The following is a 26519-nucleotide window of genomic DNA, read 5'->3' on the forward strand; positions in this document are numbered from 1 at the left end:
CTCTTTCTGTTTCTCTCTCTTAGACAGCCGCGAAAATCACAGTGGATCAAAGTAGCGTTTCCTCGTTTCCGCCCAATATGTACGAGAGAAGGAATGTTATAAATTTAACACTTATGTAAACGGGGGAAAAAGAGAGAGAAAGAGAGCCCAGTTGGATTGGATCTGTGAATAGATCAACCAGTGAATTCCGTGAATATATTTCGCTGTGTTCGATCGAATTCTGCGGCGACTCATGTTTCCGCTGTGGTTCGCAAAATATTCGTATATATGACTCGTACAGCCGCGTCGACAATGGAATGGATAGCCGCATTGTGACTTGCCTCTATTGATTCGCGTCATTTTCCATTGTCAAATTCACACCGAAATGTACCAGTAATATGATCGAACGTATTCGCATTTCTCAGATTATCTTATTCTACGTTATGTCACTTCGCGCAAATTTTAAAACTTATTTTGCAAGATTTCTGACAACCATCAAATTCGAACGACATCCTGAATTTCTATGAGTATATAAACAAGTCCGTAATCTATATATAAAGATTTCTCAAGAGCAATCCGTGTTCAATTTTAAACAGATTTTCAAGGTAGAATAATTATCTTTTTAAAAAAAGATAAAAAAAAGATGCCAAGTGTATGTGTACCTACCATAAACCTACAAAACTGTTACATAAACTAAAAAAAAAATCGTCACATAAATAATATAATTCAAGTGGTAATATTGTTAATTTTTTATTATAAATTACCCCTTAATAGTACGTATGTATGTATTTAAAAAAAATGAAATAAAATCTTTAAATTGCGCCAGTTGCAAAAAAAACATATATTTTATTGCAACATATATAACATTTAATTAACGAGAAAAAGTACCTTTATATAAAAATACGTACCTTTATCTTTTTATTCAAGAATTTTATATTTGCAATGGAATACAACATTTAATCTCAAAAAATTAAAGACAAAGTATCACAAAATGAAAAATTTTATTAAAATAACAAAGTTTTTTATGTAAAAAAACTTGGCGCTGCTAGATCTCGAAATATAATAAGGTAAGCATCAAACTTATTATATTTTGAGATCTAGCAGCGGCAAGTTTTTTACATAAAAAAATTTTACTATTTTAATAAAATTTTCTCGTCGTGGCTCGGCATCGTCGTCATCATCTAACGTCGTCGCTCGACATTGTCACCCGGCGTCGTCGTCGTTATCATCGTCTGACATTGTCGTCGCCCTGCGTCGTCGTCATCGTCACCCGACGTCGTCATCGTCATTGTTGTCGCCCGGCATCGTCGTCGCCCGGCGTCGTCGTCGTCGTTGTCGTCGCTCGGCCTCGTCATCGTTGCCCGGAGTCTTTACCGTCGCTCGACGTCGTCCGATATCGTCATCGTTGTTGCCCAATATCATTGATTTCCAACGACAACGTGGTATTGTCATCCATCCTTCGTCCATCCTTTCTCTCTCTCTCTCTCTCTCTCTCTCTCTCTCTCTCTCTCTCTCTCTCTCTCTCTCTTCCCCCCTTTTTCCTTCTCTCTTTCCAATGTACATACGCAATGACGTTCACGTCAAACGGTCAAGTGGTCCGTTTTATATTTTTATACACTTTTAATTTAAAAGTAACTTATTAAAGTATTAAAATAATTATAGAGTGAAATGTCAACATATAATACAGTGCTAATAAACTATAAGATAAATAAATTTTTTAAATGAGAGCAATATACGAGTGCCATCTTACCGTCGAAAATATGAAAAGGCGATGATATATCATACATATAATTTTGATATTTCGGATTTCACATCACATCTCCGTTCGTAGGACGTAGAGATAAAATAAACGCTTATTATATAATTCGGACCCAAGCTGTCGATTGAGCTGATATTGCGAACTGGATCGGTTCAGCCTTTATTAAAAACCGATAATTTCGGATGCTCGCAACTCGCTGACTCGCGTAAAGACATGGGACGAGTCACTACCGTGTCTCTTGATCTTAATAATCCTCGGACAATCTCATATTTTTCTTTTATCTATTAGTTGTATGTCACAATTAAAGTATTAACTCAGTAAATGTATACATTTCCTGTAATCTGTTGTAGTCAATGTATATATTTACTATACATAAATGTATATATTGACTAATGAGTATATATTTATTAAAATTAACACTTTGACACATGTAACACAATCTGGTGACAGTGAAATAAATAAAATAAATCTTTGAGATAACAGTGTAAGATAAAATAGACTCTGTGTGAGTAAAGAAAATCACCTCGAAGTAAAACAAAATGTACAGGATTATTTCAATTCTCCGAAGTACATCGGGGGCGCAAGAATGCGCGTTTCGGCCGCGAACGAAGTAAGACATTACCGCGGCCGCTTCATAAATTTTTCAGGAGTAGCTCGGCCGATGTGCTGTTCAATTCGAGGTGAACGAGTGCTCTCATGGCCGTGAAGGTGTTCAGACGAAACGGATTTTGCGAGCCGCGCACACACACACACACACACACACACACACACACACACACACACACACACACACACACACACACACACACACACACCGAATCCCGCGGGTTAACGGCGGCTTAAATTTGACGGTAATGTCCGAAAGCACCTTCGAGCGGGATACTCGGGATTCGCTTTACACTTCCGTAGGAAGCGCCTTTTCCCTCGAAGGGACCAGCGAATAACCGTTCCCCGGAGCCGGTTACAAAATGGAAGCACACAGTGGACCCTCTATCGTTATCTTATTTACACTCTACCTTCTATAACAAGGTCGATATTTTCAAAATCCAACGCCCACAGGACTCGTTCTGTATATAATATAAGTACATAGTGTGAAATAACCTGCTCCTGTTATCCCTGTTCACGTAGCTGCGATGGCAAAGAATCTTCATTCCTCATCTCGATAAAGTGACAAAAGTGGCATTAAAATTTTGAAAATAATGTTAACACTTGTCTCGGTAAAACAACCTATTGAAAATATTCTCCTTTCGTAAGAATTATTTTATCGTGTACGATATAAATGTTTTAATCTATAATTAAAATTCTGTATAAATTTAAACAAGTAAAAACAAGTAAACATCAACAGTGCTTTCATAAAACGCAGTTTTTAAATGGAAAGAAAAAACATTGTATTGTTGAAACTGGGTCGTCCATAGGATTAAGAACAGCGAGGTTGGAGTTTGTACATTTCGCTCTTAACAATGGAGAACGTGACGGTAGTTCCGATTCAGTAGACGCGACAGCAAGCGTGAGCTTCAACCAGGAGCACGTAAAGTCGATGCACGGTAGTGAACACGTAAATCAAGCATCATCGAATCGGCGAGTTATTTCGTCGATTGAAGCGCGATTGTTTTTGGAATAGGCGTGGAATGCTATCGGAACCACGAGACATCAGATAGATTTCGCAGCTGCCTCGATAAACCGTTCTCTTCGCCGAGGCCCTCATAAATTTTTTTACTCGATAATGGAAGCACATAAGTTAAATGATTTAGCGGCCTACGATATACTTATCGGAGAATCGACGGTGTAATTTCTGGCGATGATTTATGTGTCTTGGTCGCTTCGAATGGGGTTGAAGAAATATTTGCGGTCTGCCATGATGGAAATCCCAACGTTTTATATGCACATGTGTGTACGGCGGGAAGCATATATACAATAAAAAATTATACTAGCCATGGATTATTTGATGTTTACTTTGATATTTAAATTATATTATCAATCTTTGTTATTTGCAAACTAGTTATAGGTTATATAATTATATTATAATCAACATTATATTAATGTATAAATGTGTGTGCGCATTCTCTTCATTTTCTAAAAGTATAGCAACATTCCAATGTGTATTAATTATGTTCGTACGTAAATTTTATGTAAAAGTGAGAGTCAGATCATTGAGCGCTAATCTATATCTTTAATGATTATTAGGAGGTCCAATCTGCCATGTTAAAAATTAGGACAAGCGAGAACAAACTTTTAAAATTTCAGTATGTTATATCAATTTAGACCCCCTGATGGTTAATGTTATAACAGAGATGTGATAAGTGATTTCAAGCAATTTTGTTATTATATATTTTATTAATAAGGCGGGTCGCGCACCAGAGCGACATGTGACATAAGATATGCGACATGCGACAAATCTCTCATAAAATATATCGCTTGGAGTGGTATGAAATGCATTGTTTATATTAAATATCCGCACACTAACGCGACTGCAACTGTCTTACGACATTCGTATTTTAAGATATAAATAATGTTTCATGAGATTTAATATCGTATGAGTTCCATAATTAGAGGATTTAAAGAAAGGTGCCAACAATCACGTAACAATCTTTGTAGTTAGCCGGAGTAATTCTCAGAATCATACTTTTGCCCGTAGTGCAAATAAAAAGGAAGACTTAGTGTTTTTTAATTAAATTTATGAAAGCAGTTGAAAAACATTCATGTTTATGGAATTATACATTAAAAGATTACAGCAAGAGTGATATTACGGGCCATACGGTGGAAATCCGTTACAAAGGAATTTCATACAGATAAGTATATGCACAAAGATTATGTCAAACGATAAATGTCTTATTGTTTTAGTGTGCAGTAAAATTGTCTTATAATATATAATAGATATAATATATGCATGTCGTATGTCTTATATCGTATATCGCATATTGTTCCAATACAGCATGTTTAAGTTACAGAAGACATTTGACTACGTATTCCATTAGCTTCATTTCATTCAAGATTGAATTTGATAGTATACTTATTTTCTTTCCTGCTGAAGTTAATAAATCAAATATCTGTATTTATAAAAGTCAGAGTTGGGAAGTAATTCATTATTTGTAACAAAGTTACAGTTAAAGTTGCTTTTTTCAGACTGTAACTTAACTTTGTTCCTTCTTTCTATCTACAACAATAACTAAATTTATGGCAAATTTGGTTGACATTAGTGTGCATTGATGCACATTAAAGCCGATTGATTAAATCGGAATGTAAAAGTGAAATGAAATATTTTGAATTATAAAATACAATATTTTATCTAATAGTACAATAAAGTGTGTTGAGGATTTTACGTTTAACCAACATCTACATTTATATTAAACACATATCTTTATGTCAATTTGTATATGATAGCTTTAATGTGCGTCAAAGCGCACTGAGTATGCTATCAAATTTATTATTAGTTATTTTTTGATAACTAATTTAATAATTAGAGTTTTATGATTACTTTATATATTTTAAACTTTTTCTTTAATATGGATTGATCAGTGATTATTATTTGTTGTGATTAGAATACATCTTTATCCCTAATAAAATCATATCTGCAAATGTCTGCATTAAGAATAAAACTAGAAGTCTTTTAATATGTGAATGTTTAGTATAATAATTAAGATAAATCAGTAATGTTAGAAATGTATAAAATTTTTGTATTTAAAATAGCAATGCAAAAAATTACAATAAATTAACAGAAAAATGACTAAAAAGTAACGATTAACTACATTTTAAATTCTTATAAAATTATGACGATAATTTGTGACAGTAACTAATTATTTTTTAAGAAGAAAAACTGTATTTATAGTTATATTATATAGAAAAACTGTAATTATAGTTACTTTTACAATTATAGTTACTTTTATAGTTACTTTAACTTTCCCAATCCCCAAAATAAAAGCCTTATAAATATTTTGTTATTAAAAGTGTGAAATGTATGAAAATCTGTGTAAAAATTATATTAATTAAAAGTAGCCTATTTCCCCAGCAAAATTTATCTATCAATATAGCAACAACAACTGTATCACTCAATGTCAGTAGCATTCTAGGATTAAATATCTTTCCTCTTATGAATGCCCCTGTGAACGCACATTTATATACGTACGAAACATGACACGAATGATTACGAATAAATGCAATTGCATCGGGACAGTATAGTTATGGCGAATCGATGAAACAATGAGCGCCCATTATAAATTGATCTCGGTATTTGCAGAGGGACAAGCAGCAAATTGAAAATGACTCACTGAAGAGACCCATCGAAATCCAAGCTTAACTTGTCCAGTCATCAGTGTTTCTATCGATCTCTAATCGATCTCACTTTTGGTTAACAAGCCATCACTTATACTTTGGAACCCTCTATTCGTATTCGCTACGTATCAGAAATTAAAAATTCGTATTTTTTATGTCTAAATCATTACCAAAAAAGAAAAGATCGTACTGAGCTAATGTGTTCTTGAAAAATTAATTTTCAGTTTGCACGTCGGTCACGGGTCAAGTCATCCGGTAGTCCCGAGTCATTGTACGCTCCCACGATACCCACAAAGGCAAAGTTTCCTCGAGACGAGACTTTAATTAATTGAAGTGATCCCGCACACTTTACCAGAGCGCCGGCAGTTCTCAGCGAGAAATTTCTCTCACTCTGACCTCGGCTAGCTAACTTGGATAGTTGTTAGTTGCGGTCGGAGGTGGATTCGGCCTGTCTGGCTGACCATTTCCTCCTCTTTCCACTTAGTGTCTTTCACTTTTCTCATTGCACTTCCGAATCGGTCTACATATTGTCTTTCTCGTCTCTATGACGGCTTTGTCTTTTCCTTTTCCTATTTATCACGGTTAAATAGATCATTTGATTCACTGCTTTATGCATCACTGCTCTTCACATCTATTTTTCCAATTTATTACAAATTAGCCTGGTTGAAACTAATTTTATTTATATTCGAATTATTATGACTATTTTTGATTTTACACCAGAAGTAATTACAAATCTTTTATGAATTAAACGAAATGTATAAAAATATTCTCTATTGAACGATATTATTATGTAGCGCTTGACTAGTAACTTCATACATACGTTTTTGTAAATCAGTTTTTGAAAATGTTCATTGAAAAGATGATTTAATATAAACCGAAACGTATAGACAATATTTGTAATTATTTTAATTTGCATTAACATCGTTAATTTCTTTCTGATTAATTTCTCTCTTTTTATTCTTTTACTCTTTTTATTACTTATTTAATTAATTTTTAATTTTCTGACTCCCATTCAGGTACTTATACATTTAATTTTGTTTAATAATATTTTTGCGCAAATATTAAAAATTACTCTTCCTCTGTTAAATAATCTTGATAACTTCATATAAATTTCTTTATATCTTTAACACTATAGTTCTATTATCTATTTGCACTTTTTAAAAGAAATTGTCTCTTCACGCTTTTCTATTTCTGATAATTATTTTTATCAGGAGCGATTAACAATATGACACAAGCGTTTCGTTTATGATTATAATGTATAATGTATTTGGAAACGATTGATACACCAGATCAAACGCAGTTCTCGATTACACTTAACCTAAAATTTTGTAAGAAAAAAAAATGTTTCATTATGAGCACCATTTGGCTCGAAATTTCATTCCCGATATGGATCACGATCCTAATCATATTTGATTGTTAATTCGGTCCAAGCCAATAGTCATCGACAGTTGGTGACGAATATCTAATTTACGCCTGATCGAACGACGAATATCCACGAACCGATCGAAAATAATCGGAGCGTGTAACGTACGTGAAGGAGGGAAGGGAGAATCTGGTTCAACCTCCAAATCGAAACGCTGTTATTTCATCCGCCGCTTTTATAATTAAACCGCCCGAATTTATTCGCTATTCCGTTTTCAATCACGACAGGATTAGTTAGTGCACAGTGGTTGTGTTACTGTCGATATAAAAAAAAAAAAAAATATCGAAATTTACAGGAAACCAGTTTTTCACCCGATTATCAATGTTCTCTCCTGATATTTGTAACAAAATCGCATTCCGTTCCATCTGATTACTCCGCGTCAGGCGATCAAAAACGTGTAATATTATGCATCAGCCACATTGCATTAGTGCGAGGCACGAGAACGGACATGATGAAGCGGGCCGATCACGCGAGCAACATTGTCCGCTTTGTTATCACGCGAATCGGCTGGCAGCGGGCGACGGAAGTATTAATTTTGCGGTTCGCCGAACGTGAATCGCATAAATGCGTTCACGTACAGCAGCCTGGAAATTGTATTATATATAACTAGTAGCCTATAAATACCTAAGACTAATTATTCTAGAGACTATGATAGAGAGAATGGCTGAGACTATAAGTCAGCCACGGCGTATTGTATTTCTAAAAAAAGAAGAGATTGTTTTAAGTCGGAGATTCTTGATTTGATATTTTTTTCTCAACGTCACGTTCGTTCTTCGAGCCATTTCAATCATAAAATAGTGATTGTCCAAATAATTTTCCTTGCAAATCTCTGCTTTTCCTCGCGAAACGTACGTACGACGTGGATGACTTAAGAATTTTTCGATAAATGAAAATGACTGATACTTATGCAATTCGTTATATACTCTAGCCTTTCAATTAAAATCTGCGTAATAACTGCGTTCGAAAGTTTGGCTCGATTCGCTTCGCGACTTCGTACATTTATTATTATTTGCGACGAAATATAAATTGTATAGAGAGTGATACGAAGCGAGAAGCGAGTCGATCCGTCATATAAGAAAAATTTCTACGATCAGGGTCAATAATTACGTGGATACAATATTTACAAATGAAAAATGTAAAGATATACATAGTACAAGAGTATATAAATATATAATATATACTCGACTCTTACTAGGATTCAAGTAAATGCATGCACTTCAGGGAATTTTAATATATAAAAGAAATATATATATATGTATAATATTTATAATACTTTCGAATAAGATAGATGCGAAGCAACACTAGGATAAAAGTTACGTACCCTTCGATTTTTTCTTTTTTTTTTTAATACTACATTCGCAATACTGTAACGGCACGTGAAAAGAGTACGAGGTATACATCGAAAATAATTTACGCTCCGTATGGAGTGTCTCCAAGGGAGCGAACTTAAAGTTAATGAAAAAACTTTTGCTGCAGTGGCGCTACTGCCGCGCTATTTCTTAGCCGTCGCAGCTTTTCTGAAAAAGACATTCTTAAAAATCTTAATTCTCTCTCGTAAGACTGCAGAGGGGGTGTGCCTTCCGGACAAGTGGCAGCTGTTTAAAATCCATTGAAGAAATTCAACGTGGGCTGCTTACTCGAGGCAAATATAGTTCGTGCAGTTTTATTTTTACGATAATAAAGTCGCACCAGTTTATTTCACGATTGCGATTGTACTTTTGCGATTGTCATGTGGATCCTACGAGTTGATATAAAATTGTTTGTATGGTTGTCGGTTTTTCGACGATTTCGCGTAACGGTAACTCTTGAAATATTGACAGCCTAGAATCGCGACCGAGCTAACAGAAATCCCGTGGGTTAGCCTCATCGATACGTAGCAATTGCAACTAAATCACGGTGAATTACTTAATATTGTGTAGAGGAATAAAAATTTGATATAACGTAAACTTATCGTATATTTATTTTCGCGTCAACAGTTTCGGTTGCCGTTATTCTCCGAGTATTATAACATGAGAAGAATTAGACTTTGCTCTCTTTCTCTCTTTTTACGCTGTTATTATCAATTCAAAATTATCTTGGTTTAAATATCTTCACGCAATTAGATCGTTTTAAATATTAAAATACTTTCCGAGTTTTAGAGCGCGAAATTTTGAAATCAGAACAGACTGTGGAACAGACGTATATTTTTACTGGGCACACTTTATTAACACGATGATTATGAGCGTAGTTAGTACGCGGCTTTTTGTCCGACCATTTCAATTAAGAATTCTATTATGGGAGGGACTGGCCAACCCTCCTTTCGCGCTTGAGACTGAAATGTTCCTAACAAATTTATTAATCGAAGCTACTGGTTTGTCAATACAAAATGAGAGTTTCTACGCAGATGTAACGAGGCCAGATTACCTGTTGTACATGAGGATATCCGGTTTCCAAAGCTTATTCGGTGTAATTCGAAGGTCCTTCACTCCGCCATATTCGGACTCGTTCCACTGGAGATTATAGTCCGTCCACTCCTGCGCAAACACAGAAATGAAAAAATTATAAATTAAAAGATATGAAATAACATTTCAAACATTCTTTGAACATAGCGAAATAATTCCATTATAATTCATTTTTCCTAATAATTCGAATATTCTTTTACTTTTCTGTAGAAATATATGAAAGCATTACTGACAGAATGAATATCCATCTGAGTTTCAATGGATCATCTAAATTAAGATTTTTATCGTATAATTATTCTTTATATAGAAAACGTAGAGACAGACAAATCATTGTATAATGGATACTTTATATCATGAGTACTTATATTTAGACGATAAATACGAAAATTGTTGCAATACATATAATAATATGAAATGGATAATCTGAGGTGCTATTAATTCAGATTTAATTACGAGTACAATTTTCTCGTTTAATAACGCAATGATTCTTTCAATAGTTTTGACCAATCCCCATTATGAGAAATAAATGTTCATATAATTTTCAATTTTCGTCTTTTTATACGAGTAATATAATTATAAAATCGGTAGGCACTTGATATTCGCTTTGATGTTTATATTATTGTGGCGATCGAACTTGGCACGTAAAACAACTATTGTAGTGAATAATAATAATCTATGTTTAAATTTGAAATTTGATTCAGAAAATTCCTTTTCGGTTGAAAATTGTTTAATTTAATTTTATATTATAGAAGCATACAGTACAGAATGCATATGAAAAATAAATATATTCTCCGAAAAGAATAAATTAATAATAAAATGGAATCGGTTTATTTATAGAGAAAAAATTTTTATTTCATATCCTTTGATTTTCGAAATTGTTTAACTATAGAATTTTTACTAAAATGTAATTTTGTCGTACACTTGATGTTACACATAATTTCAATAAAATTTCAAGTAATAATGGCGTTTTCCGAACTGCGCATCATTCATTCTCAGTATCTATGATAATAGCGACCGATGTACAGAACCTTTGGCTGCGAATAAATTTGCACGAGTTAATTAATCCCTGTTGTATAAAAGATTAATTATGCGCGTAAATTCTATCCACTGATGAAGTTTGATCGGCTAAGTTAAGCAAAAGAGATCGGAGAAAGAAAGAGAGAGAGAGAGAGAGAGAGAGAGAGAGAGAAAGAGAGAGAGAGAGAGAGAGAGAGAGAGAGAGTCAAACATGAATTTTACAGTCATATTTATCAATCAGAGTACTCATAAATAAACGAAACTGTTCTGAATCGTCAATTTGCGACGGTTTGTCATCCTAAAGCTCTCAGCAGGAAATGGTGTTATAGTTTAAGCTAAGAGCTACGTTCAATTTTGATGACAAAGTTTATCGCGAAGACTCTCATATCTTATATGTATGATTAGTATGAGGAATTATTCTCCAACGATATGAGACTCGATAATTTTGCGGAAATTGTAACCGCGAAGAAATTACGCATGAATACAATGTGCCACGCGGAATAATTATAAACAGACAAAAGTAACAACAATAACTACACTCAGGATACTTTGCGGATATCACATAGAAACGAGTAATTTAAATTAGAATTATCATATTTATCGCGGTATACCAGAGTGTAACTCTATATTTCATTTATATCGCGCGCCATATGATAAATCCGTGAGCGTTTTTAATCCAACGTCGCTGCTATTACCTCTGTATAAAGGGTGCGCGGGATTTATGCGAAAAATTATTATGAGAGAAATAGTATTGCGGGTAATGCGGAGAAAGACATCTAAAGGATATACATCTGGCAAACTCAATAAATTATATTTTCCCTATTTCGCGAGTTATGTTCGTCTGAGAAAGATTCCTTTTGAAAACGATCCTTCAGCTCAACCCGGATAGTCAACGGAGTCACGTACTAGTCGCTAAATATTCATCGTTACAGACCGCGGAACGGCCGCGAATCAGAAAACTGCAATTTCTCCAGTGCGATGCTTGTGAATTCGGGGATAAGGCGCGCGCGACACGCGCGACCTGGTTTCGCGATCGCGACGATGATGCCGACTATGGCGACGGCGGCGACGGCGACACGCGGCTTGCATAGGAAACACCGCACCAATGGCACGTTTCATAATGTATATTTCAATTTCCGGTCCGCGCGCCAAGTTCGCGGCGTTTGCTCATTAGATTACTCGGCTGAATTGCACAAACGAGAAATTCATTGGGCTTGCACAGTAAAGGCAGTCGTTTTCCACAATATGCCGAGATTTTCACAATTTTCCATTTCCGTGTGATAACCGTCATTTTTTTACGACTCACATGACTCGGAATCTTCATGTTGCGACTTACGGAAGCGAGGCATAATGAAGACCATCCCCGACGACGACATTTCTCAAAGAATGTAACGGTTCGTCTTGTCAAACGACCGACTGTCGCCGGTGTATTTTATATCCGCTGCATTGTACTGTGCCAACTTTTGTCAAATTGTGTCAAGAGTTGAGATCTTGATATTATACATGTGAATTGTGCACGCACGCACGCGCGCGCGCGCGCGTGTGTGTGTGTGTATGTGAGAATGGAAGAGAAAAGAGCAGAAATTATACATTTTAAAAAATGTCGGTGTGTGAATTTAACATCCATGCGGTGTCTATATACTCACCATGTTGGTGTTAAATTAATATCAATATTAAATATTATGTCATAATTAAATTAATACCAACACGATGTGAATTTAAAACCTGTGGTATTTATATCGATACCATCATGGTATGGATTTAATATCATGAGTATGATTTTAAAATCTATGGTGTTAAATCAATTATGTTGATGTTAATTTAATGCCAATGCAGAGAAATTATAAGTAATAATAAATTCTATAATAAATTATAGAAATATCGCGTGGAGTAAAGTTCACATCGCTATTTTTTACTACGAATTTTTTAATCGTTTGTAATTTAATAACAATATTGTAAAATAATACGAATCATACAAAAACTATAAACTAACTTGAAAGTAAGAAGTAACAATTTTTTTATAAATTAAATTTTTTTGTAAAAATGAGAAATAAGTAATGCCATTTATTTTTGTTATTTCTTTTATAATATCGATTCAGTAAAAACGCAATTTTTTTACGGTGATAACAATAACTAACTGAAAGCTGAGGTTGAGAAAGTCAAAAGCAATTTGTCACCATTTCGTATTATTTATTGAAAAAAATAACTTATTACTTGCGACAAGTTAAAATAGCATGTAAACGCGCCAATATGTTATAAATGACGAGTTACTTTTTCTTTATTTTTTTACTCTTTTTACATTTGTACAACTAAATCGTTATTACAAAAACTGATAGCAAAATTAACGGCGTCACTTTTTCTCATCCCTGATTTTTTGTTATTTGAAAATGAAGTGTATTTTTAATTTTTATAAACTTTTGGTTACCTTTCTATGTAATCTCAATTTTTTTGTATATATTTTTCCGTCATTCTAGAAATTTTGAATATTCCTTTATAGTAGAACTCCGTTTTAGCTATCCAAAGATAGTTTAGATAACGATACATTAGATAATGATACATTTGTGGATTGTCTCCATATTATTGCAATTTTCGTTTACAATTTCTTTTGCCTTAATTATTTTATCAACGTTTTCTTGTTACGTTCAATTGAGGATCATATTGACACAATCTATGATATTAGCGATCGCCCTTGAACAGTTTCAATTCATTTGATTTTTTAATAATAAAAATTCTAATGTATAAAAAATGTTTATTACTTTCGATATAATTCTCGTATATATAAAGAGTAGACTTTCAAAATGCGTTTTGTCCAAAATTTATAATTTTCAAAAAACGAAAAGAAAGTCATATGAAAACTGCGTATTTTACAAAAAAAAACATGTCAATTAGTGATTTGTTAAACAGAATTACTAAACAATTTAAATACAATTAATAATATAATTACTAAAAGTGTTAAACAAATGCATTTTGTTTATCTTTAGTTAAAAGACAATGCACTTTGAATGTTTAGGTTTTTCCAGTATATAAACTGACGATGAAAAAAACTCTTTTTTAAACAACCTAGAGTAGCTTATATAAATTTTTCATTATTGAACACTACGCTATTTCTAACCCAAAAATTGTTTCTCATATGTATATTAATATTTTAGTATTTAAAAATATCTATAACGCAGTGTACCTATTTTATTGCGAAATCGAATGCAGCTAACATTTTTAATAATACATTTTTAATAATAAATGAAAATTGTATTTTCGATAATTTCACGGATGTTCTAAATATCATTATAAATTCAGTATATTGGATACAGAATAGTAAAAAAATTAAAGCGAATCGTTATGTCTAAAATGTACTAGCATTTGCCATTATTAGTATCGTGTAATAGCTGAACAGTAGAATAACATTGATTGAGTATTCAATTAATATGATTTGTACTTTAACATTAAGTTTGCGTAATAAATGTCGATGGTTGAGTCCAATGTGGTATGTTTAACTTTACAACGGAAGATTTCAAACATTTACTTTTTATTAATTAATATGCTTCGACGGACGAGCAATATCTTGATTTTCTAAATGGTAGCGAATTTTATACTTATTTACTTATTTAACATCGCATCAAGATAAATACTGTCATATAAATAATGTTACACACAACGTAGTAATATATAGTTTCCAAGTTGGCCGGAAAATCTCTAAAAAATACATCGTATTGTTTCATACAGCTAGTTAGTGTACGACGAGTACACTATTACTTAACTTCGCGTGTATTCCCTTGTGTAGTAGGTACTGCAATACTTAACGAGCCATAACTCTCGTGTTTTCCGCCATCCGGGGCGTTAAGCTACTACCTTAATGCTATAATCGAACCCTTTCCACGTCAAAGCGAACATGAGAGTGATGCAGAAGAAAAAAAATGGGGTCATCGGCCACGAGAGCTACTAACGCAGATAGCTGCTAATAAAAATCGTGTAAGATGTATGAAAAAAAATTGTATCTCTAAATATAAATATATTCTCATTATACAGCTTATGTAAACTAGTTTATTCTTTTGTGCTAAAAGAAATGCAATTTGTATTTCTTGCCTAAAGTTTATAAGTGAAATGATCCGCGAGGAAATGATCGAAACTCCGGCGATTAAAAAGGAAAACATGATGATACTGCAAGTTACTTTCCTCATCAAATATAACAAAACTTTGAAACCGTATCGGAGGCTAACTGCTATTAAAGTTAGTTCAGATTAAATAAATGATCTCAACATAATAAACGCCGATATAGAATCCACATCGATTATGCCACGTAGATAAGACATTTTATACCGTGTAGCTATAAAACTTTTTTAGAATCATAATAATATCGTAAAAATAATAGGGCCGATATTAAGAGATAAAAACTACCTGAAAATATACTGATAAAATACAGAGCCATGTAAAACTATAAATAGCTACAAATATGAAAATAAATATGGAAAATATAATTATTAACAAAACAGATAACTATTTTATAAATTTATGAAAACTTCGCTGTGATTGAAAGCAAAATAAATCCGTATATTGACAGATTAAAAACTTTTAGAAAGCCAATAGACTTTGTTCTTATGTATGCGGAAAAACTTTCATCGTGTGCGCGAATCAAACTTTTGTAGCCAGTAGGTAATCGAACAGTAGCGTTACAGTATTGTAATTTCTTACATAATTTTTGCATTGTACAAGTATTGTTACAAGAGAATGGTACAGTAAACAAAAAATCATTACGACATATTATGTATGTTATTACAACAATATTCATATGATTATGATATTATCACAAATTGATATTTAACGTGGCGTTTTCAATATTATATTTAAGTTTATTATATTTAATGTTATAATGTTATATCATTATAAATAAATTTTCACACTAATTTAAAAATTTTGATGTTGCGATAATATTAAATCAACATTTCAGAAACGTTAAATTGTAAATTGCAAAATAATGAAAAGATATCTCAGAAACATTTAAGTAATTCGTTAAAGTAACATTTTGTGGACATTGCAATTAAACGAATTAAATGAATTAATAAAATTAATTCATTATATAATATAAAATCTAAGAATATTAAGTTTCTAAATTAAGTTTTTTACAAAACTAAATAAAACTTGTAAAATATATTTATATACTTTCATCTTGATGATTTTAGGTTTCCTTCTAGAAATCATGTCTTACACGAAAATACTTTGCTCTCATAATACTTTGCTTTTTATTTCCATGTAATTTTTTATATTACGAGAAATATTATTCCTCCGCATCCATTTAAAGGCGGCATTGCGTACTGTTCTTTGTTTATTTAGATTGCTCAATGTTGCTACAACGTTGCAGCAACATTAACAATCAAAATAGAAAAATTAACACAGATTTAACATTAAAAAAACATTCAAGATTCAATATTACGTCTCACTGATGTGCTTTGAACATTCTATATTATATTTGTAAAATATTTGAAGATTATATTATAAAAACATTTTTAAATATTCGGGAATATATTATTATTAATATTTCAATAAAATATTATATAAAATATTATATAAAAACTTAATAAATTAATATTTTGTGAAATCAATACTTCAAAATGCTGACCTATAATATTCTTGCTTACTGGCCTATATAAATATAATATAAAAAGAATTATAGAAAACATAATGTTCAGTCCGTCTTCGCATGAAAAATATATATTGTTGTTGTGAAACAAAAATCGATTGGGTCGAACATAATTCTTCGTTGTTCATATTGCGAACGTACAAATAATGTCGAAGGAAGTTTTACATAAAACATTCCGTTCTCTGATTAGCGAGAGAATCCTCGAGGGAGTACCTTTTTTATTTCGTTTTAAGGAAGGAAGAGCGCAGATTGCACAGTGTGCTAGAATCGTTAATCAGCAGGTTAAGAAATCGTGAATTACGGAGGCGTTCCTCCCACGACTAGAATAGTACGTGCGGGCAGCTACGCACACATGCTATCCATCCTCGGATGGCCACAATGGGTAGGCGTATGCATTCTACCGCCCTCCTCGCGCGCGCATTAATGCAATGCGTGCCTCAGGTTAAGGTCGGAGAGCTATATATGGCGATCTTCCGAAACCGCAGCCGAAACCCAGCGTGGTCGTAACACCGCGTTGACCGGCACGATGATTCCGAGGATCGGATTCGTCTACGAGCTGAGATAGTAAATTACCGCGGCGTACATTTGGCGTATGTACATTCGTGGTTCAGTACCGTGATTTACAATAGTCAGTTCAAATTGCGCGAATTAATTACAGCGAGCAACATAAGAGCTTTCGCTTCGTTCAATTCCATCAACCCTTTGTGCAACAAATTATCAACGAGTAATTTATAATTTTACGAGCAATATTTTCTCTCTTGGAGCAATGTAAGTTTTATACGCAGTTTTATACGGTTGATCATTTCATCCCCTGCTATTTTACTCTCTGTACATTTTTTACTTTGCATTTCGGATACATTGTATTGATTAATCTGTTGTGCGTGTGCGTTTACTGGATAAATATTTATCTATCGACTGCAATACCAGACCTAATTATGTGGCTATCTTTACACAGCGCATGGTAAGATATATTCCTTGCTATTTTACTGATTCACAAGTTTGAGATGATTTCGAAGTCGTAAGTTTTTACAAGAATATGCAGAACAAAATATAAAAATGATTTCCATCTGTTTGGAGTGTCATATAGATTTATGTTATGACGGATATGACGTAGTCATATCCACGGATGAAATATAACGCTGTATCTAGCGTGATGTAAAGTCATAAATGTCTAAAAGACAAAAAATATTTGACGTAATTCTACCGAGTTAAAGGTTTGCCTATGAAGATGAAATAGCTTAATAAAAAAGAAAGAGCTTAATAAAAAAGAATATAACATCAGAACATTTGTTAGATTGAAGAGAAAAACGAACTGTGTAAAGTATTTTTGCAAACTTCACTTACGCGATGTACAGGCTGACATTACAAGAAACTCTGTAATTGTAATCGTAAAGTTACTATTATGTTTTTGTCAAATAGTTGAGGCACATGATGATAAGCGGAAATTTCATTGGTCGTTTATATCATAGCGTAACGAGGAATGGTACGAGAGAGAAATTATTGATCTCGTTAGGATAATTAGAGTTATCGGATTATGCGGTGAAGGAGATTTAGCCCAGAAGCGGAGTTAACTTGCGTGGGTTGACTTTGGATCGATTACGACGACTTTGGAATCATGTATTCGTCTGAATTGTTAATTTTACCAAATGGAATCTTCAAGAGAAAAGAAGAAAGAAAGGGGAAGGAAGGGGGAGGGGGAAAAGCTGTGCATCGCGATTTTCCATATTTTACATAACTCGAGGAAATTCATATTTTATATAACTATTCATTTTTCAATGAAGATTTCGTTTCATATACCAGGAATAACAAGTGCGCGAGACTTTGTCCGTAGCAGAATGTTTCCCTTTCATTGTAGACTGCAAGCCGCCATCCTTATTTATTTATTCCTAATAATTAAAATATGGCTGGCTAAAAGTATAATAGATACAGGTGATAGAAACTGCGATAGAGAGAGATTCGTCTTATTGTTAGTGAGATGGCATCACGTTAATCGCGAATTTCAGAAACCGCGCTCAGAAACGCGCTCGCGAAATGTAGCGCGTCAGCTGTTCTCCTCGAGTCTGGATTATTCTCGTCACGCTTTTACATGCTCCGAGGACCCGTTTGTGAAACCTTCTCCAGCTACTTATGCCATTAGCCCTACGGGAACTGCGAGTAATTGAATACCGGAGGTACACATAGTCAGCTTAGCCAGTGACTTTTTGGATAATGCTTTTCAAACTTTAAGTGTAAGCTGTAAATCTCTCTATGTTAAATACAACAGACATTGTTAAATTACATCTGGTTTTCGCCGAGTTCGACTTAACGAAATTTTCGTCGAACGTGCGTATGTGAGAGACTTGCGACAGGCGACAATTAATTCAATTTTCGAGAAAGTACGACAATAGGGAGGGAAGGAGAGAAAGGGGTGAAGGAGAGAGGAAACTAGTTAGAGAATACACGCGGAACGGCATTCTACAGGTAGATAATCTGTTTTGCGGAAAAACAATTTTATATAAGCATTTGCATCGATTAACATTAATGTCATTTAAAAGCTCGTTGTAAGCAAATTTTCACCGCGAAATGAGCAGTCGCAGAGCGCGCTTAGAAATAAACGGACATTAATTAGCGCGCTGCTTGCAATCAGTCATGTCGACATGGTTGACCGTTGACAATTTGTTACCCGATCAACGGAACGTGTTTATTTGATTAACAATTCAGATTAAACAAACGCCTCCGTACCTCCGAGTTTTCCGTTAAAGATGCATGCGTGCCCAGATTCGATAAATTGCCGACAGGTATGCACGTTGTACGTTACACAGTACCTTACAATATCGTAAACGTGCACATGTAGTGCACACATAAATTCCAAATTTTCTAGATCTCGTTTTTTTATCGATCATGTACTTTGTTCTTTTATTCAAGAGATTTTCTTCATCTTGTATGTATCTTATGTATTATCTATTTCACATTTTGGTGTGATGAGAAACGCGAGGAAGCACATAAGCTGCATTTTCAAATCCCCAACTCGCAACGTTTTATACCTGCGTATAAATGCAGAGATTATAGTGACCGGCGAATGTCTACTTTGTGAAAAGCTTCATGTCCAGACAGGACAAGAAGTTGATAGTCCTACTCATTTTGATAAGCATCGGTATCTTGTCTCATTTATTTTGCGTACGTGAGCTTTTCCGCTTTCGTTCAGAATTTACGAGAGGATCAGACCAACTGATCCTTGCAAAAGATGGATTCGAAGTTTCTTTGACTTTGAAGATCCTTTTTAGAAGACAAAAAGATAAAACCATGATAGATGCTTTCGTTGACGACGTACAATTCAGCAAGATTGAACAACAAAATTACTCCGCGGCATTTATTGCAGCTAAATTTGACCGTGCACATTGTACGCGACGTGAAACGAAATTAAATTTGATAAAAGATCGGCCGTACATCGTGACCATACTACCTTCCGTATAGGTCGTGCGCGAGATTTACGAACATGGTTGCACGAGCGCCCGCGATTATTAATCAAGCTTACCTTCCCGAACTTGCCACAACGTTATTAGCTAGAAGCTCTCGCATCGTAAGTCCAATAAGCATTAATTGCTGCGTATTGATATTTACTAGTTAATTAGACTATCTGCGATCTAATCTTCTCTAAGTACCCATGACATGCGGACTAATACCGCAGAAAATGGTAGAGAGTGCTTTCGCGCTTATTAAATACTGAAAAAAGTTTGGCAATAATAATCATGCCTAAATGATAGTTATTAAAGCTTTGGTGATATCAATTCGATAAAAAATGTTTGGTTAATATAACCAAAATCAATTAAACGCTAATCTTTAAATATTATGTTACTTTTGTAATCATTATTAACCCTAAACGTAGTTCACGTACGCGGGGCCAGCGTGAATCCAAATATCTTCTTAAACTACATTGTGAAAAATCGTTTGTAATAAATGTTTTTCATAATTTTACATAATTTTAAGTTACATAACCTTATTTCTCTCAATTTTTTTATCTTTAAAATAAACAAGTATAAAAGTAGGAGAACAAGGTTTTAGAAATTGTACACTGTTAAATCTATAGTGTCAAATTTAATTATCGTTTTAATAAAAAATAACGATATATTTAGAAGAAGCAGTGGCGACTCACATTAGATTAAATTTGACATTATAGATTTAAAAGTAAAGAAATCAGTAACAAAAAAAGTCAGATTCCACTGTAAGATACACGCACATTACGTGCGTAGATTCAATCATGTATCGCATGAAATGACATTTGACTTTTCTCTTGTAATTAGAGCGACTTATTATCCTATCCGGTATCATAAAATTGTTAACATTTAAGAGAATTCGTAATAGCAACAATGTTACAGATAGACAGTCCGGAACTTTTAACGCAATGTGATACCTTATCGCCATTAGTCAGCATAACTCCGTGCAGATATTAACACAAGTGCATTCGCAGTAGCCTTTGACACCATATTCCGTTACATCGATGGCATTACAGTTTCTAGATGAAAACAGTAATATCTCTTTTCCAGCTCTCACATTTCAACAATTGAGGATCTCGATTTATAGTGCGATCTTGCACATTTCAATCGCGATTTTTCTTTCGCGGTGCATTGTACAGAGGTCGTATCTCCTTTGAAAATGTTCAGTTAAAGCCATCATCCATCCAAGTTCATTGAGCGTTGATGCTTCTATCCGCAACCGCTCACGCCACCGTAACTCCTCCTAATGATAACAGTTAACTGACCGCAGCGTACGTATACGAACATGAGTGTATGCGATGATCTATAGATAAAGGACTTAGCATTCATTCTCCTTTGTGTCGCCTCTCTTCATCTGAACGAGGCGGTGAAGCAATCAAGTTTGTTTTACTTAGAGCAAAAATTTGTAAATTATGCATTAATTACAAGTTGTAAGTTCCACATAATTATAAATAAAATTGATCTTCATTTTTTAAACGCTTAAAGATGTTTTAATTTTGAATATTTTCAATAAGTAAAATATGTATTTGAATTTAATATACATAAAATTAAACACTTCTTTTTTGAGTGATATGCATAAAAATTTTAATATAAATCTTTGCATAAAAATCTAGCTTAATTTTGCACACAATATTTCGATTTAAATTTTACAGTTAAGTATTTCATTTAAACATTTCAGTTAAATTGAAAATATTTCAGTTAAATCGAAAATGCAACTGATATTGCACACAAAGTGGGAAGATAGATTTCCATTTCATTGGAGTTGGCTTTCAGCATGGTTGCATAATACGCATCAATGTGAATGAATTATCGATGGATTGCTTTATGCGCATGATTCTATGAATTATCTCGCCACGAGTATATTGTCCGGTGAAATTTGAGAGGTATTTCTGGTCACCAACTCAAGTATAGCGCAATCGTGTAACAAAGGTAGCGGATATAATTGCTTACGACATAACAATGTCCCAGGCGTGTGAGCGAGTGTTTCACAATCATAATTGGGTTTCGCTCGAATCCACTTCACTGCGACTGTTAATTTTTGCGACAATGAATCACTGGGACAAACATCACAAATTTACGCAGAGAAGACGCGGTTCAATCAAACTCGATACTTCATACGAAACACAAAATACGTTTCACGTGAAAAAGGCTATAATACCGCAATTACGGTTATGCCTAAAACCACGTTCTAGAACCCGTACGTCCTTTATTAAAACTTTGTGAGCGTGAATTAGGAATAATTACTGTTGAAATTGTGACATTGCCGGTTGAGTAGCCCTGCAGGACGGTCTACAGGAAAGCGCTGCTACAGTTCAACAAAATTTTGGATGCACACAGTAATTAAGGATAATTGCTTGCGAAACGCTAACAGGATCTGTGAGGCATTCGGGACGCTGCGCGGACAGCTGCGGGGCGTTTCTACGAAATTTTGGATGTGCGAAATTAGAGATAGTGGAGGAATCTCTGGCGAAACATTAAACTGAAATAGATCTTATTTCTCGATCTTACATTATATATCCTATATTATAGCTAATATGAATACAAATATAAATTATCATCACATAATATAAAATCAAAATGTAAACGCAAAATAAACTAAAACATATAATCGTTCGCAATTTATGTAGCGAATAAATCAAATAAAAAAGTATTTTGTTTTTCGTTATTATTATTAGAATAACGAGGAAACAAAACGAGTGATAAATATGAATCTAGTACGAAATGCAAAGGAATGAGAGGAAGAAGAGAAGTAAAGAGAAGTTAATACCTTCAATATAATATTAAATAGTTAAATAATTCACTCAGAGAGAGAGAGAGAGAGAGAGAGAGAGAGAGAGAGAGAGACGACGACATTGTAACTTCAATTATATACTGCGAAATAACTGCTTATTTGAATACCGACGAAATTGCGAATGCACCGACGAAAGACGAGAGAATACGAAGAGAATCAGAGAGAGTTTGCGTCTAAGCTTTTCAGAGCTATCGGTCTCGAGCTCTGGTCTAACGAAGGATTTCCGTGGACGACAATGGCGTGATAATTGGCGTCTTTACGTTGACCCTCCAGCATGAGAGTGTAGTCACCGACTACACTTTCGCCTTTATAGAGTAATACGGAATCGCATAAAATCTACCCCGTTAAATGCTTCTCCATCGAGACTATTCGAATTGCATTTGAACACGCCCGAATCAACGCTATAGTTATTTACTACGTAAATGTTTTTACTTAATTAGCGTATGTCTTAAGGCGTTCACAGTGCCGTTTATTTATCCACATAGGCAAATAATTAATTCCTCTATAAATTGCATTTCCGGGAGCGGACGGTTTAATTTCGAGTTTCGCGGATGAATTCATTTAATCGAGCTCGTTATTTTAGAACAAATGTGCGAATTTCAAACTGTCGTAAAATGAAAACGATAATCGCTGTATTGCTAAGAAATCCATTTACAAGAATATAAAATGTGAACAAATTTAAATAAGATTTTTTGAAATTACAAACGTCTGTAAAAAGCCAATTAAATCCCTCGCGACAAAAATTATATATACATTTACATTTTATTTCATCATGTTGAGTAGTAACATTTAGTAACACTAAAAAAACATGTAGAAATTTAGCTCATTATATGCAAAGCATTAATAGTATAAATTGGTAAGAAAAACGAGAAAATATAAATATTAAAAATAGTTAAATACAATTTATTCATACAGAATAAATAAGCATTAGGAATATTCATAATATATTCTTATTTATATATATTATACGAATAAATAGCATTTAACTATTTTTAATATCTATACTTTCCTTAACCAATTTATATTAATAATGCTTAATATTAACAAATTAAGATTGATCTCTATCAAATCACTGAATTAATTACGTTCCAAGCAACGATTATCCTTTCCACATAAATCCACATTTTCCACAATTGATTAGTTCCAGAAACAATTTCTGAAATTAATTATGCACTACAAGTTTTTTGTCTCTCGGAGAAAATTATTAGGATTTGCCTTTCGAATACCTCTGTCCCGCTTTACTATGATATTTTTATTTATCCTCACATTTAAATATAAATATATAATTAATTGTCGTATAACTCACCAATCACGACAGCCAATCTCCCAATCGCAAATAATCGTGACATAAATGTGAATGTTTAAACTGTGATTTTTGTCGGTCATACATAATAAGAATAGACTGCGCATTTCTATGAAGTTGCTACTATTGGTGAAAGAGATAGCTTGAAACATATTCTCTTTCTTTAAAATATCAATTTGAAAAGACATGCTGATATATTCAATTCTTTCTAACAGAACACCGAAGCTAAAATCAGGGAATATGTAGTAGTCTACGTATTACGTTTATGTGCCACTGAGAAGAAAGCATAGATATACAATAAGAATAACGAAAACAAACGAAATGGTCGGAAGTGCAAGCTCGTTCACTCGTGCGTTACATTCTTGTTTTCACCGGAGTGCAATCGTGCGCGCCTCACACTTCTATAATATAATACATCGAAGTGTAACTATCTCAGAGAGTCATCGCTAGGTATGCGAGAGAACTTTCGGATCGCGTAATATAATACATGCACAGAACATTTATGTGCAAAGCATTAATCTACAAAAGTAGAACCTTCACCATTGAATGCGTATAAGATATGGAGGAGATTTCACTGCATATGGTAGCTTTCACGTCGAACTTCTTGGGAATATCGAGCACTGGCGTCTTTTCCTGTTTCTGACAAAGGAAACTCGGATTTTTATGCGAACGGAGTCGAGGTCAAATTCTTTGTTGAAAATGTCATTATACGTATCGTCTGTTTGTTTCTCGGACATCCCCTCCGTCCTACGGTATTCTTATGGATCGTACGTGAATCTTTCGCAAATCTATCTTTCGCCTTTGCCGTCACGTTTTCTGAAGTATAATAATACTTTCAATTCCATAGGACAAACATCACGCGCAAGCCCTGACGCATCCCAAATTTTTTACATGGCACGCGGCCGCTTTTAACCTTTCGCGAAATGGATCACAAAAGCTATTTCGTTGAAAGTGCCATATTTCATCCTACTAAGTACCATATCTCGTTGTAGATTTTAATATAAAATTTAATTACAAAAAGGGAAATGTATGTATATGTATATTCATGAGAAATGAATTTTATTAATGTAAATAATTATTTACGAGTACAGCAATCATTTATATTTATATTCGCTCTGACGCGTTTAGATATAACGTGAAAAGCTTTATTTCAATACTTAAATTATATACTGAACTATATAGTAACTTCAAATTAAAATTCAAATTAACACCGAAAAATTTAGAACTAAAAAACATGTTATATATGTATAATATATGTAGCGACACTAGCAATTCTACATTGATTATTCGACGACTGTTTAAAGCATCGGAAAAATGTTCAACTCTTCAATTTTAATCATTTTAAATGATCATTCTCTTCGCTTTTAATTAATGCCGTTAAATCATCGAGTCGCTTCCGACTAGCAAAGTTGGCAAATTCAAAGTGAAATTCCACAATTTTAGAGATATCTCGAGTCTTCCTCTGTCGTAGAGAGTGACATGCCTCGTCAGGGTACATGTGTCTCTGATAATCTACGGTGACAATCACACAATGAGATTCATCCATATGGAAAAATGACGGAATTATTCGCGAAGCGAATTCGACGAAAGTCTCTCGCGTAGAAATAAAGGCGGTAAAAGTCTCTCTGTCGCAGACAGTAGTTGCCTGCTGCGAGTTCACCTAATGATTTCATAAAATTGGATGTATTCTTCAGTTCATATGTGATCTTGTAAAAGTGCTTGCTAAGAGTATAATATTATAGAGTATTTAAAAAATTTCTTTTTTACAGTGCAAATTTCTGTTACTTCATTAATAAATTTTAAGTTAATGTTTTTTTATTAAATATTTTGTAAGAGATCCTTCTTATTTTTTCTTAATTTTCAGTGATGAATATTTTAGTGAAATTACGAAATTAAGATTCTGTTACGATATGATAAAATTCACTTAAAATTGTCTGAAGATTTTTTTAATTAACTCATTAATTTTCTCACTTATTAAAAGAACCAAAACTTAGCTTGTAAAAAAACCTTTAATTTTCATTATCCTGTAATTTAAGAAACACTGGTTTGATATTCCGATTTTCAAGTATTGAGTTTACCATCAATATCAAAAGAAAGGATTCAAACATCACATGAAGGAATAAGATATATTTTATCAACAAAAATCTTCATTAATTTCGTTCATCTTTTCCGTACAGCTTTATGCTCATTTAGTAAATCGTATTGCTTTCAGGAAAATAAATTATTTTTAAAAGAGCATTACGTTATATCAAAACATCATTATTAAGATTATAATTTGTATCAAATGATAACGAAAGTTTTTATCTTTTTTTAACATCAATTTTTTTTATACACTTCCATACTTTCAGAATACATATAACTAATTCGATCATCATCTGATATTCAGGATGTATACATAATACGCGATACGCACATATATATATATATATATA

The 26519-nt window shown here is 33.4% G+C and overlaps 1 protein-coding gene across 1 annotated transcript in view; it reads right to left on the bottom strand.

Moving 5' to 3' along the window:
- LOC108687962 (neuronal acetylcholine receptor subunit alpha-7) overlaps positions 1 to 26519 on the bottom strand; it is a 252606-nt gene that overhangs the window by 123291 nt on the left and 102796 nt on the right. The window contains exon 4 of the mRNA XM_018194009.1: positions 9834 to 9943. Coding sequence (XP_018049498.1) covers positions 9834 to 9943 — 110 coding nt within the window. The remainder of the gene's footprint in view (positions 1 to 9833; positions 9944 to 26519) is intronic.

This window comes from Atta colombica, unplaced genomic scaffold (genome assembly GCF_001594045.1).
Source record: "Atta colombica isolate Treedump-2 unplaced genomic scaffold, Acol1.0 scaffold222, whole genome shotgun sequence".
In the NCBI taxonomy this organism is placed as follows: Eukaryota; Metazoa; Arthropoda; class Insecta; order Hymenoptera; family Formicidae; genus Atta; species Atta colombica.